The following is a 15,231-nucleotide window of genomic DNA, read 5'->3' as shown; positions in this document are numbered from 1 at the left end:
TTATGCTTTAGAGCCAGGAAGAATTAACATTAAATGGGAATAAATTGTTGAAATTCATCTAATTATTAAGAATGTTTTTAAAAATATGTATATATTTTTGGATTAATGGAAAAAATATACTCAGGCAGGATTATTAAATCAGTCATTTTAATGTAGTACATCAGACTTTTTCCCTCTAGTATCTGAGATGATCAATAACCTTTTATTTTAACTAACACAGTGTCTAGCTTTTTATGTTTTTCCCTTGCCACAGGATTCCTATTAATGGAGAAAATCCCAAACATCGGTCATGGCATACTTTGACACCAATAGCTGATGATAAGCTTTTCTTATTTGGGGGACTAAGTGCAGACAATATTCCCTTAAGTAAGTCAACTGAACATTAGCCTACAGTCATTCTCTTAATCATTTTATTAATTATATTTGATATTTAATGTCATTCCCCACCCCCCTCCGCCACCTCCCTGATTTTCTGGTTTGCCTTCCTCTCCCACTACATATTTGTGTTAAGACTTGGCAGTAGAAGACTCCTTTGTTATTACCCTGGGATCTCCATGTTCTCCTTTTTCCTAGGTAGAAACTGAAAATAAGAGTAGTTGAACCTAAATGAATTAAAGCCTCTTTCAACTTTAACGTCCTGTGATTTGGTGTCCTCTTAACTTTGGTCCAGATGCTTATGCTTACTGAGCACCTGCTATGTCTGGCAGACTGCTGACCAAGAAACTAACTCCAGAGGCTGGTTGTGGAAGCAGCAACTCCTAGCAGGGGATGTCAGTTATTACGTATTATTATGCTTCTGCAGTTTTTAATTAAGAGAGACTTGGAGAAAGACCTTTTTTTTTTTTAACATAGAGACTCTAATTAAAAAAAAAAATCCTAGCATCTATTTGTTACACAAAAGGTTGCTTAATTTCACATTTTCATGAGATCTAGTGTTTTTTATTCCTATTGCTGTTTTGGTCATTGACTAGGGGAAATTAAATGTTTTAACTCAGTCCAGTTTTCTCCCTTAAAAATTCTACTTAAAATATGGTCTTATAGGTCTTATAAATGCTACCAAGAAATTAGTTTCAGTTTTGTTGACTGTGCTATTCAGTTCTGTGGTTATGCAAAACATTTTGTGGTTTTTGCAATGTTGAAATACATATATAGGAATTGGTGTGTGATCTAAGATCTGTGTTAGAATAATTCAGCAGCAGGAACAACCAGTAGTAATTGGAGCACATAAGGCAAAATTTTAACAGTCATTGATTATGGTATATATCTTGGGATAATGAAGAAAAAATAAAATAGCCATTAAAATAGGGTCAGTCAAATCAATCTTTTTTAATACTAAGTGCAGGTATTTTCTTAAGAGAATAGAATGTCATTTTCACTCTATTTCTGAATGTCTGTAAAAACAATTTTTAGAAAACTTGTACACATACAAAAGGTAGTCTTTTAAGTGAGGCATGTTTAACTTGTAAAATACTTCCCAAAGACCAAATTTTCACTTCTAAACTGTTAACAATATTGCAGGCGATGGTTGGATTCATGATATCACAACTAATTGTTGGAAGCAGCTTACACATTTGCCTAAAACAAAACCCAGGTAAGTCTAGAAGTTGATAAGTAGTAAAATAGTTAAGAATTTTTAAAATACATCACTGGGTTTTTAGTGTTTGCCAGGAAGGAAATATTTAAAATAAAGCATGATGTTATAGAAATAATTTATCTATCTATAATTTATCCATTTTAATTATAAATGATTGTTAGACATGATCTATTCAGCTTCCAATCATATTAATGTATTTGAAAATGTCATTCTTTTGAGTAGAAGCATAATTTTGCCTGATAAACATGAAAAAACTAAGCAATTGAAAGCTTCATGCAATATTATATCTAATTAGAAGATAAGAATAGGATTGCTTATAGTAGTAATTACTTGTTTTTTAAAGAGTTATAGAGCAATTAGATTACGAAATTGTTTTTATGTTGATCAAGTAAGCGGTGGATTTTTAGTTTTCTTTACTCTGTATGATATAGTCATTGATGTGAATTTTGAAAAAGAAATCACTTATTAATTATGGTCCCTATAGAATGAAAAAATTAGAAAAACAATATACTATTATTGTTTCTATTAAACTGCAAAAAAAGCCATATTTATATTATAATTCCTTTTCTAATTTCATTGAGTAGTATAATAAACATCTACCCCTAGGAAATTCAAGTTCAGTACATTATAGTTGTTGTGTTGCTAGTAGATTTTCTCTTTCTATCATGTATTTCAGGACTTTTTTTACTTGAACTTATTTATACTAGTGTGAAATCAACTTAAAGATATGCGTCTTAGTAACTTGATATATTATAATGAACTTATTTCAGAATAAAGTCTGAAGATATTTATATGTTTACAGATATCTCAGTGTGTGTGTCTATATTAATATAAACAAGTATGTAGAATTTATCCTAATTACTTTTGTGATTCTTATATTTTCATATATAAAAAAATTCATTGAAATATATTATTTTAGCAATTCTGGGTCCTTTGAAATTTTACTATTACTTTACTTCCTAATTGAAAAAATTTTGTATTAAGATATAGAAGCACAGAGTTGAAGTTCTTTCTCAGCTACTATTTAAGCTCTTTGGCTTTGGGCAATGCACTGAAAGAAACTGAGTGTTAGTTTCTTTATCTGTGAAATGAAGGAATTGGACTAGATAAGGTCTTCTTTCTTTTCTAGTTGTTTGTATATCTGCATTAATTATAGACCAAAGTGATAGTAAGAATGCTTGATTTTTAATACTCCTATTTTATGTTTCAATCCTTAATAAGTAATTAAAGCAACACAACTATTATCAATAATGTACTAGTTAGAACTGAGCTATGTAAGAGATTTCTTTGAATTCAGCTGATGTCATGTAAATAATATGCTTTATTAGCATGTTTAGGTGATAAGTTTAGAGCAGCTGTGAGAGGACATACACTATCAGTCTGTAGAAAAACATCAGGTTGCAAGCTAGATGTCACCAAAATCAAGGCAGGAAAGGCTTTCCAGTGTTCTTCGATGATGAAGTCCAGGCCAGAGTTTCCCTAAGGCAGATAATACGAGGCAGATCTATCTTCAGGTATGAGGTGAGGAGGAGAACAGGTGGGATACAGTTTAGTGTAAGGAGAATATGTATCTGTATCTATACTAATTTTTTTATGAAAGTGAGAATTTACTTAACATCTAAATGCATTTTGTGCTAACTTTTCCAACTTATAATTTAAAATGTAAGCTGCCCAATTCTCCTCTTGTAATTCTAAAGCAGAATCTTTCAATCTTGGCACTATTGACATTTTAGACCAAGTTATCTTCGTTTTTAGGGTGTCCTGTGCATTGTATGGTACTTAACAGCATCTCTGGCCTTTACCCCCAGCCTGACTTGGCATTAATGATGATCAAAAATACCTCCAGGTGTTGTCAAATGTCACCTTGGGGACAAAAGTCACCTGATTGGGAACCACTGTATCACAGTGTGCCACTCTCTTTTCCATGTCTCATCTTAGATAAAAATAAGCTTGAGTGAAAAGCCACCTATATAGCCAAATTTGATGGCCTGCATAAGTGGCTGACAGCAAGCTCCCTTTCTGATGTGTCTATAAAAGATGCTCAGTATGGTATTGATAGTTCCCATGATTGGATCCCATGAGACTTGCCAAGGTTCATGACCTTCCTTCTAAGAAATAAAACTATTTCTTCCCATTGATGAGAACATTTATCTATTCTACCTCCTTTTCCCAATCCCTCTTCCAGTCTCCTACCCTAACCCCACAATATATGTGAGTTTTGCTGAAGATTTATGTTAAATTATATTCTAACATGTAAAGTTGGAGAATTGGGCAGAGTATTCCTCAAACAAAATCTCTAATGACTCACTTCTCTCCTGTATATTAAGTACATTGGTCATTGAATATGTTCATGATTGTTTGAGGAAAGTACTTGATTTAAGAAATTGTGCATTATTCCATTGTTTGCACTTGCGGAAGTTAAGTAGAAAATATTAATGTACTAAAAAACAAGTTATAATAATAAAATAGATGATAATATATATCGATTGCATTATCTGTTGCTCTAGCAATTTGGTCTATTGAGTCAAAGTAATGACCCTAAAAATCCTGGATTTGGCCTCTAAAATTAAGACATTTATGTGTACTTCTTTTGATGGTTAGAATCACAGAGATACTGAATATTTATAAAACCATGAATTATTCTTGATAAATAGTGTGAAATTAGAGATGGATATGAGCTATCAGACCATTTACAAAAGAACATTAAATTTTCTAGCCCTTCAAAAAATAATGTGTTCATTTAATCACTGAATAAATTATGTTTGTATATGGTTTTGCTTTCATTAATTGGAAGTTTTTGAGCACCTACTAGAGGTTAAATACCATACTAGGTTTTTTTAAGAAGTAGCAGTCACTGATTCACATTATGGCCAATTTCAAGCTACTGGTGTGATTCACTGAATAAAGAACTGGAGGGTGGTTGATTATCTAGCAAGTTCAACACTCAACAGGAGCAATTTTTGACCTCTGGGACCTAAGAGTCTTTGTTGGGAGTTAAGAGACCCACACATCAAAGCTGTGTGTAGAGCAGCTTATCTCCAAATGAAGTTAGATTATAAAATAAGAACATAGAAGTTGAAAGGTACTTAATAGAGGGAGTAAAATCATTTTGGGTGGGTATTTGGACCATTGGAGATTTTAAGTTTGTTTTTAAGGCCCCTCAGAGAATAACTTACTTTTTTTTAAGATTTATTTTACTTATTTAAGCATACAAGAACTGGGGTGTAGCCTAGAGGTGTAAGGGATGAGAGGATTCACCAGAGACAGAGTGGGAGCAGGACAGGCAGATCTACTGAATTACACTTCTGAGAGGAGCAGGGGGTACATCAGGAGAGGTCTGCTGTACCATGTGGGTCACCTCCCTGACTGGGGATCGAACTCATGCCACAATGGCTGGCAATAGCTTGATAGCACTAACACTTCAACACCGACTCCACCAGGGAGGCCCTGACCTATTTTTTTAAGCATAAGAAACAGGGAGAGCAAGTATCCAGACATAGATAATAAGCTTTTCTCTTAGGGGATGGAAATAAATGAACTTGATTAAAATAGAAGGTTCATTTGGGTAGAGGAAAGAATTAAGATTTATGAGAAAAACAAATAGCTACTGATCATAAATATTAGGCTAAGGAAAAATGGCACAGATGCTTCCTGATCAGGAAATGTACATGTCAAATATCAGTATTTGAAAAATAGCTGGGAGAGATTAGAAAATGAAAAAACTAGAAACATGTTATAACATCTGCACCCAGATTGATAAAAAATGTAACCAAGTGAATATGAAGGTGATGCCAGCTTGGATTTATCAGGCGATGGGGGACATAGAAAGAGAGAAAGAGTAAAATGGATGGGAACTGTAATGTGGCAGATAGTAATAATAAAATTGTGATAGTAATAAAATAGCAGTAGGCTGATAAGTTACCTTTTAATTTATTTTATTTCTATGATAAAGAGGTTAGAAAAGTAATAGAAAGAGTTATTGAAAATCATCTTGTAAATGGTATGATTTTTAATAAACTCTAGAATCGAATCCTCTAATGATCATAAATATTCTTTAAAATCTAACCTTTTAGGGGATATGCCAAAACTCAATCATGATGCTTTTGAAATAGAAATTAAATTTTAGAGGGTGTAGATTGAAAATTGATTTGTATGTGATATTTGTAATATTTCATTCTGTTTAAAATTTCACTCTGGTTATAATTTTCAATCATAGGTTATGGCACACAGCTTGTTTGGGAAAAGAAAATGAAATCATGGTTTTTGGTGGAAGCAAAGATGATCTACTTTCCTTAGATACAGTAAGAAAATTTTATATCCAAATATTTCTACTAAGTAGTTTTGCTACTCAAACTAAGTGGCTGTTCAGTGAGATAGTCGAAGTCTCCCACATTACAAAACTTGGAAGGGCATGAAATACTGCTCTGTGGGTTGACTAATCTTCAGGTAGAATAGCTGTTGTTAAGCATTTCAGGATATTTTGGATTCTGGTTATCAACACCAATAAGCAATTCTCCAATTTCCAGGTGGGTGACCCACAATTTAACTCAATTCTGGCATTGTCTTCCCAGAGGTAGTGCCATATCCTACAGGTTGACACACCTCCACTTTAGACACCAGTTGCAAGTCTGACTGGACATACATTGGAGGGTGCAGTGGCCCCCCACTGTTTGGCTAGAGCCACTCACAGAACTGGGAGAAACACTTTACTCATTGATTTCCAAAAGGTTGTGATTCCAGAGCAGCTAGATGAAGAGATGCACAGGGCAAGGTGTACGCGAGAGGAGGGCGCTTCCATGTTCCATGGGGTGCCCACTGTACCCCAAGTGCTATTAGTGCACATATAAGTGCTTCAAGCCCTGCCCTTGTGTAGGTTTGTGGAGGCTTTTTTACATATTCACAGTTGGTTAAGTCAGGAGCCATCAGTGAACTCCATCTCCATTCCCTTTTCCTTCCAGGAGTTGGGGAATATGGGGGACTCAAGGTTCCAACTAGAAAAATTCACCTCCTTGGTTTTTCTGGCAACCAACCCCCTTATTCAGGTGACCTAAGGACTTTTAAAAAGTCATTAATGTAACAAAAGACCTTTGTTTCTGACTAGTGAGGAAATACCAAGGGTTTTAGAAGTTCAATGGTAAACAGGGACCAAGTACATATTTTTTGTTATAATTCACAGTATCACAAAACCACAATAGATTATCAACTTCATTAGTCAAATTATGATGATGAGCTTTTAAAGGATAACTCTTTCTCTTTGAGCCTCCCCATGGTGTGGGTATTTATAATTTTATTGAATTAAAATATTTGTAAGTAATATATGATATTATATCATGTGCTATATAAGCTACAAAGTATAAGTATCCAAGAAATTTGCTACCTAACTTAACCTAGACTATCATCAATGTTATCTTCTCCCTTCAAGAGGAACTTGTTTGAAATATTTAAAGTGTACTTCCTTTTTTTTTTTTAATGCATCATTTGACACTGCTTCACCTGTTTGACATTTGAATTTAAAGCATCCCAAGTTTAAAAAGTAACAGTTTGGTTAGTGAAGATCAAGGGAATAAACCAAGAGCATTTGTAGAGTAATGTTTTGGTCACTAAAACCTTGAAAATTCATACTGGGCGGCCATAGGCACTTGGCGTCTGTCAGTTTGAGGGGCTCAGGAGTGGCTGCTCCGGTTTTTGGGGACTTTTGGGTATAGCAGCAGTCTGCAGGGGTGGGGTACAATGCACAGTCATACTATAAGGGCATGGGCTCCATTCATCTTCAGGAGTAATTATCTCCAGAGTTGTTCCTACCAGGGAGGGAACCCTGATCTGTGAGGCCTCACTCCAGGGAATTTGGTTTATTTTTATATGAGTTCTAAACATAGAAAGATTTTTAGAACTTTTTTTGGTTGAGAATTCAGCACTTCCACCAAAGATTAAAATCACAACTTTACATTTTTTTTTAAGATTTATTTATTTGTGCATACAGAGTACACACTCCAGTATAGGCCAGAGGCTCAGGGGCGGTGAGAGGCTTCACCAGAGACAGAGTGGGAAGCAGAACAGGCAGATAGACGAAGTACACTGCTGAGGGGAGCAGCAGGCGGGTCAGGAGAGGTCTGCCCCGCCATGTGGTCACCTCTGGGGCAGGCGGGAATCGAACCCATGCGGAAGTGGCTTTAGCTTCTCAGTGCTGTGCTTTAACCCGCTGTGCCACTAGGGAGGGCCCACAACTTTACATTTAATTAAAAGCAAAGGTTAATGTTTGTCTTCCTTTTCTGGAATAGAACCTTTTAGCTAGGATACAAAGTTTCCCACAATAAAAGTTCTAATTAAAATCATGATAATAAATTATGAAATTCTCAAGACTTATTTGAAAGGATTAGAGAATTTTTTTGTTGAGTCACTAACTTTAGAGGAATCATTTATTGAAAAAAAGCTGGCTCTTTGATTCCCAAATTAACAAGTCATAGGAAATCTGGATACTATCTGTTCTAAGAGACAAACATGTTTCTGGGTTTTTTCTTGTAATTATGTAGCCAGTGGTCATTGAAAAATAGTAACCGCCTATCTAAAGTTTATGTGGATAGCAAATGTGTGTGTGTCTCTGTGTGTGTAGCTAGATAGATCTGTTTGCTGCTTTGAATGATTTAACACTTACAGAATAAAATATTCGATGAGTAATGAATTGTTATTTTGACCGCAGACTTTCATAACCCCTTTTTTTATGTTGATCAGGGTCACTGTAATGATTTATTGATCTTTCAAATACAACCATATTCACTACTCAGGTAAGCACTTTCTTTCTTTTATGCATATGTGCTATTAGTGTATGATTATTTCTTCATTGGGAAGCTTTGTCATATTTTCCAGGTATTATGACTTGAACATCACAGGAATTCAGTAGTAGGAATGTGAGTCATGTTTGCTACAACCAGCTGGCCACAGTGGCACCAGCATGCTATTTTATTTCAAACTTTTAGTCAGAAAGCATTTAGTACTTACTGTGTCGAGACACAGTAAGAAGAAACAAAAAGGAATGAAAAACATGGTTCCTCAAAGAACTTAAGTATTAAAAAAAGATTTCCTTACCTCTGATTGAAAGTTTGTCTGTTGGAATAGATACTTCTGTGTTAGTTCTTATCTTGACCAAATTTGGCGGGGATTTTTTTGTTTGTTTGTTTTTTGAGTATTAAACCCTCTTCAAGTAGCTTAAATTATAAAGGAATTATATTCAGAAGGACACTACTTTCTGGCGGAATCAAAACGGGAAATGGAACACCAAGGTTCCCTGTGAGGAGACTGAGGGAGTCTCATGTTGGTTCCTCTGGACTGCTGTTCCCTCGAAGGCCCAGCCTGCATCTCCCGGTCTAAGTTAGTGTGCAGGGCAGTCTAGTCACTACACAGACAGATGCAGGGGGGCATATTGTATACAAGTGAATGTTAGATGCTTCCTCTTGGGGTGATGGAGGAAAAAGTTCTCAAAATAGAGAAAATGGTTACTGGGCTGGAAGGATTTATGGAAAAGGGTTGTTAAAGATCAACCTGCTTTGAAGTCAGGTTCTTTTGTAAAGAACATTCAGTATGGTATGTTATAATATCACTTTACATTGTGTTTCTGTTATAAGAGTAGCAGCTTACTTTCTGCTCTAGAAAGAATACATACTATGTAAAGTTCCAGTCATACAGCCTATAAGTATATTATTACTTCTGGCTCAAGAATTAATAATTCTGCTATGTTTTGTTTACAGGTCATGTCTTGACTGTATTGGTAAAAATGCTGTGATTTTAGAAAGTCAGATACCTTTATTACCTCCTAAACTTCTGCAACAAGTGCTAAAAAAGATAACATTTTGGACTGCAGCTAATCACCGAGAGGAACAAAGAACACAAAATGAAGAAACAGAAAATAACCACCACTGGATTAGTAGCAATTAAGTTGTATGTTCTCTATATATATGCAATATGTTTAAACATTTTAAACAGATTGTATATTTTACACCCCCCCCCAAATTGGAGGCTTTATTTAGAAGATAAAATTTGAAACAAATATACTCAGTGACTATATGGATAGAATATATGGAAATAAGATGTTAATGGCAGATTAATTTATATTTGTATTTGTATTTTTCTTATAAGCTGCCAAAAAACCACATTCTTAAAGTAAGTATATAGTTATACATATTTTAACTCAGTGTTTATTCTTTCCTGGAAAAATAACACATTTTTGAGGAGAATAAATTTCAAATAAAAACTGTCAACTTTCAGAAACAATAGATTTTCTCGTCACTTTAAAGTTAGTTAAGCTTCTCTTTCAGTAACTCAGTTACTTAAATAACTTCTCAGATAACTTATGCAGTCCACCAAAAATTATAAGCAAACATTGATTTTGTACTAAATATTGAATTCCTGTACTCTAGCACTTACCTCATGACTTTTCTTCACCTTTATTTGAATAGGGCAATGCCTATTCAGTTGTCTTTTCATTACTCCTAAGATTAGTTTTTCCTTGTTATATCTAAAGACCATGTTTTAAACCGTCTAAAGAAGTTTATCATACAATTTTTGAAATAGTGGGAAACAGTATATTTATTAACTTTTGAAACTATTAAAATGCATTTTGCTCTGAGGAGTGCTTCTAAAGCAATTTTCATAATAAAACGGGATGTTACCTACTTTTTTGCTTTTATGGAAACCCTTGTATTTGGCCCATACCATTCTATAGAGTTGTTGGACAAGATTTGGGACATTGAAAATCTTAATTTCATTTCTATTCTTTATTACCACTTATCCAGAAATAGAATACGATGTCTTCAAAATCCATAAAATGGTACTTTCGCCATAATTGAGAAATTGTTCATAATACCAGTCATAATCTTCCACTGAATTTCTAATGACATTGAATGACTAAAAAAATTCAGTATGTAAAATCATTCTCTACAATACCACAAAACATGGTATTTCTGAAATCTAAAATGTTAGAGAAAATTTATTTCTATAGTGAAATATTTGTGTGATTTATAATGAAAACTATAGTTGTTTGTAGTAGCTCATTAAATTTTAGATATATTTCCTATATGTATTGTATTTGGGATGTGTACAGTTCTTATTTATGTATGAAATATTTTGTGTTTATATTTTATTTATCATATAAAGTATATTTTCCTAGTTTTGTTAATGTGAACCAGATATTGGAATTGCTTGTATAAACAATATTTCAGTGGAAGTAATTATTTTATTACTATGAACTTCAGGTATCAGCTTTTTATATTTAAAGAAAAAATTATCAAAACGTACATAGACATGAATAACACTGAGTGGAATGAAGACTTTTAAAACGACTTATCTATTCTTTATATTATGCTGCTTCAAAAGGTAGCCCCACAGAAGTGACAGAGAATTCTGATCTTTACCTTCAATTTCAAAACTTCAGTAAAACCAAGAAAGCCATGCTCTGAGGAAATGTGGAAGTTCTGGGAGCCAGTTTTGAAATTCTCTAGTCAAACAGTATTCATTCCGCACTCTCACCAACTGATGATGTACTGCCAGTTTCTGTGCTGTTCACCTCTGCAGCCCAAAAAGGACAGCCTCATAACTTTATCTCTGAATTCTCCATCACAGGCTCTCTGTTTGGAATATGTTTCTAGAAGGTTTGATGGTTTTGTTTTTTTTTTTTTTCAAGTGACCCATATGATAGGTTTCCAGTTTAATTCTGGAATTTCTTAGGACTGTCAGGATATTCTTCCAGTTGTCAGGAAGGCATCTTTTACTATATCATTATACAAATGATATAGTAAATAAATAGCACATCAAAATTTGTGAACCTATTTTCAAATAGTGTCTTTGCACAAACATCTTTTTAAGATAATTAGCTTCTTTTAAAAATGAGCTTCTTAACAAAAGCTTGAAATAGTCTTTAGAACTTTATATTGTCAGCCTAGATACAAAGTGATGTTTTTACCAAATCATTATTTATTTATATGTATATATGTGTGAGAGAGAGGAATACAAAATAAACTCAGTAAGGTAGGGAAATTTTTAGAGTAGTAATATTTCTGACAAGTGAAAATTTTGATTCAGAACATTTTGAAGGAAAAGAAGCAATTTTAAGAAACAAATAATGCCCCCTGCCTAATTTTTATTGGGGATGGGCTATTTTTCCATTGTATGAATGTAATTATGTTGGAATTTCCAGTTTGATGAATTTTTCATGTAGTCCATCTTGTAGGTACAAGGACATTTTTTAATCATAGGGTTTAGTCTCTTTTCAAGAGGAAAAGACCAGAGCTTTCTGTCCCCGCTTCTTTTTGCTCCATGAGGATACTTTGGGAATATGGCAGACTGCAAGTTAGGAAGAGGGCGCTCACCTAGAAGCAAATCTACCAGCACCTTGACCTAGGATTTTCTAGCCTCCACAACTGTGAGACATACATGTTTGTTGTTTCAGCTGCCCAGGAAAAGTATTTTACTATAGCAACCAGCGCTGTCTATCTTTGACACATCCAAAGTTCATAGTTTACATTGGTGGTGGACTTTCTATGGATTTAGACAAATATGATAACAGGTATCCACATTACAGCATCATAGAAAATAGTTTCACTTCCCTAAAAATGCTTTGTACTTTGCCTGTTCATTTCTGCCTCTGTCCATAAGGTCTGTTGACTACTGGTCTTTTTACTCTGTTTATTGTTTTGCTTCTTCCAGAATGTCACATGGTTGGAATCATACAGTATGTATGATTGGTTTATTATTTTTTTTAGATTGGTTTATTTCAGGTGTAACATGCTTTTAAATTTTCCACGTCTTTCTGTGGCTTGAAAGATAGTTCATTTCTTTTATTCAATAAATAGTATTCTATTGCCTGTTTCCACCACATTAATTATTTCAGATTTTCTACATTTCTACATGATAATTATGTCATCTATGAACAAAGACAATTTAGTTTCTTCTTCTGTGATATTTATATATTTTACTTTCTTGTCTTATTGTATTTGTTGGTATATCTGGTAGGATGTTGCAAGGTAGGGGTGATAGAGGACATCCTTGTCCTTCTGATCTTACTGGGAAAGCTTCAAGTTTCTCATCATTGAGTATAATGTTAACTTTCAGCTTTTTTTTTTTAAAGATTTACTTATTTATGCATACAGAACTGGGGTACAAGCTAGACGTGCAGGGGAGGTGAGAGGATTCACCAGGGACAGAGTGGGGAACAGAACAAGCAGGCTGACAAAGTACACTGCTGAGGGGAGCAGCGGGCGGGTCAGGAGAGGTCTGCTGCCCTGCCCTGGGATCAAACTGGTGCTGCAGTGACTGCAGTGGCTGCAAATAGCTTTATAGTGCTGCACTTTAACCTGTTGTGCCACAGGGGAGGGCCCTTTTGGGAAGCTTCTAATGTTATATCTTCAAGATCTTAGATCCCCACCTCAGTTATATACTCTTTACTAATGAGTCCCTTGAAAGACATTCATTTCTGTCACTGTCTTTTTGATCTTTAGCATTTCTTTTATTCTTCGTATTTCCATTTCTTTTCTTTCATTATTAGTTCTTGAATGTTATTACTTTTCCACACAGCCCTTAGTATATTAATCAGAGTTGTTTTAAATTATTTATCATATAAAGTATATTTTCCTAGTTTTGTTAATGTGAACCAGATATTAGAATTGCTTGTATAAACAATATTTCAGTGGAAGTAATTATTTTATTACCATGAACTTCAGGTATCCAACACACCTGGAATGTTGCTGTTTCTGATGTTTGCTCAAGTCTCTTCAAACTTTTTTTTTTTTTGCCTTTCAGTGTGCTTTGTAGTTTTTTGTGGAAATTGTCTAGGTTTGTGATCCTCTGTGTTCTAGATGAAAAGAACTTCAGTAAATTGGCCTTTAGTACTGTCCAGGGGTGGATGGAGGGAAGTGTTCTAGTGCCCCATGGTTTGGTCTCAGTTTTCTGGTGCTCCTGACTACTGGACTGTGAACTTCAGCAGTGCTTCTCAGTTTTTTCCCTTCTGAGAAGAACTGAAAAGGAAACTGGGATTTGACATTTCCCTCCTCCAGGTAGGTTAGGTGATGATTAAAACTTCAGCTGGCTAGGATCTGATAATATAGTTTCTCCTCAGGGCGGACCATGTTAACAATAAAATGCTGTGGCGTGTATCCAAAATGGTTTCTTCTTCTCCCTCTCCTTGCACAAAGAGATTTTTTCCTCTAATGATCACTGGTAAAGTTCCTGGAGGTAAAAATTACAAAAGTGTGGGGGCTTCTATTACTGAGTCTTTTAGAGAACTTTTTGACTCTCAGACTTGTCCACATTGAGTCCCCAGCAAGCCATCAATTACCATGTAAGTTTTCCAACCCTTGTTCTGGTTCCCATGGAGATTTCAGCTTTGATAAATTGTTCTTCTGTGTGGACCTCTCTCTCTAATTTGGGGAGTAGTCTTCTTTTATGGGTCTTAGAGTAGTTGTTGATTCTTTGGCTTGTACAGCTTTTTATGTGTTAGGATGGAATGGCAACTACTAAACTCCTTGCACTCTGGAATGGAAACTGGAAATTTTGAAAGAATATTTTTCTCAGCAAAATTTTTGTGCTGAAATTCAGGGTGGGTAGAAAGCTTTGTACCATTATCAGTCATTTAATTTTAAATGATTTGTAAATGTTAATTTTCTTTATGAATAGAATCTTAAAGATCTTTTTAAATTTGATAAAAGTTGTGCAGTGATTTATTTGTGATAAATGTTTGGGTTTTGTTGTTTTTGTCATAACAGAGTTTAAATGAGAAAAATATAAATGCATGAGTATCAGTATCACCTAAATAATAGGTCCTAAGAGTAAAAAAGACATTAGGATTTTTTTTTAATTCTATACAACTTAGGTAAAAATTAAAAGGTTTTTCTGAAAAGTGATTAATCTCAAAAGTTTTTTTCATTACTTTTATGAAGTTATTGATTGTATGCCAGTCATTATCAGAGATTCTTTAGTATAATAGTTTTCTTACTAAAGGACCAGGACCCCACATTCTTAAAAATTCTCAAAGAATTTTGTTTATGTGGATTTTATCCATTGCTATCTATTACAGTAGAAGCAAAACACTATATTTAGCCAATTTTGAAATAGTTTGAACTTTTTTATTAATTCACTTCAAAATAACATTGTGCTAACAATATTTTAAATGAAATAGTAACAATTCCTAAATAAAAAATTTCAAAAAAATAAATGGTGCCCTCCCTGGTGGTGCAGTGAGTTAAAGTGCAGCACCATGAAGCTCTTTACCATGATTTCCATCTCCTGGCCAGGGAGGTGACCCACATGGCGTGGCAGACTTCTCCTTGACCAGCCTGCTGCTCGCCTCAGCAGTGTGCTTCTTTGATTTGCCTGTTCTGCTCCCCACTCTGTCTCTGGTGACGCCTATCACCAGTCCTGCACCTCTGGCCTGTTCCCTAGTTCTGTATGCATAAATAATAAATCTTCAACAAAATTTTTTCCAAAAAAGGATTAATGTTATTTCACATATTTTATAAATCTCTTTAGAAAATCAATAGAAGACAGCTAGAGTCTCATTTCTGCTTCTGCATTTAATTTGTTGCCATATGTTCTCACTGACTCACAAAAAGACCTGGCCTTACAGACATGTAGTTAGAAAAAGAGGTTCTTTG

The 15,231-nt window shown here is 34.4% G+C and overlaps 1 protein-coding gene across 2 annotated transcripts in view; it reads left to right on the top strand.

Annotated features, from left to right (window-relative positions):
- KLHDC1 (kelch domain containing 1) overlaps nt 1–12,754 on the top strand; it is a 31,265-nt gene extending 18,511 nt beyond the window's left edge. Inside the window, exons 9-13 of one of the 2 annotated variants that reach the window (XM_004681893.2) lie at nt 254–366; nt 1,519–1,591; nt 5,811–5,895; nt 8,324–8,376; nt 9,337–10,510. In XM_004681893.2, the coding sequence (XP_004681950.1) occupies nt 254–366; nt 1,519–1,591; nt 5,811–5,895; nt 8,324–8,376; nt 9,337–9,523 (511 nt within the window). In that variant the 3' untranslated portion in view covers nt 9,524–10,510. Of the gene's footprint in view, nt 1–253; nt 367–1,518; nt 1,592–5,810; nt 5,896–8,323; nt 8,377–9,336; nt 10,511–10,960 lie in introns of those variants that run through there. The other variant, XM_012724323.1, reaches the window with a different exon arrangement.
- The last annotated feature ends 2,477 nt before the right edge of the window (nt 12,755–15,231 follow it).

This window comes from Condylura cristata, unplaced genomic scaffold, assembly GCF_000260355.1.
Source record: "Condylura cristata isolate star-nosed mole 26May11 unplaced genomic scaffold, ConCri1.0 scaffold00013, whole genome shotgun sequence".
Lineage (NCBI taxonomy): Eukaryota > Metazoa > Chordata > Mammalia > Eulipotyphla > Talpidae > Condylura > Condylura cristata.
The sequence above is the reverse complement of the archived record's forward strand: the minus strand, read 5'-3'. Positions and strand labels throughout refer to the sequence as shown.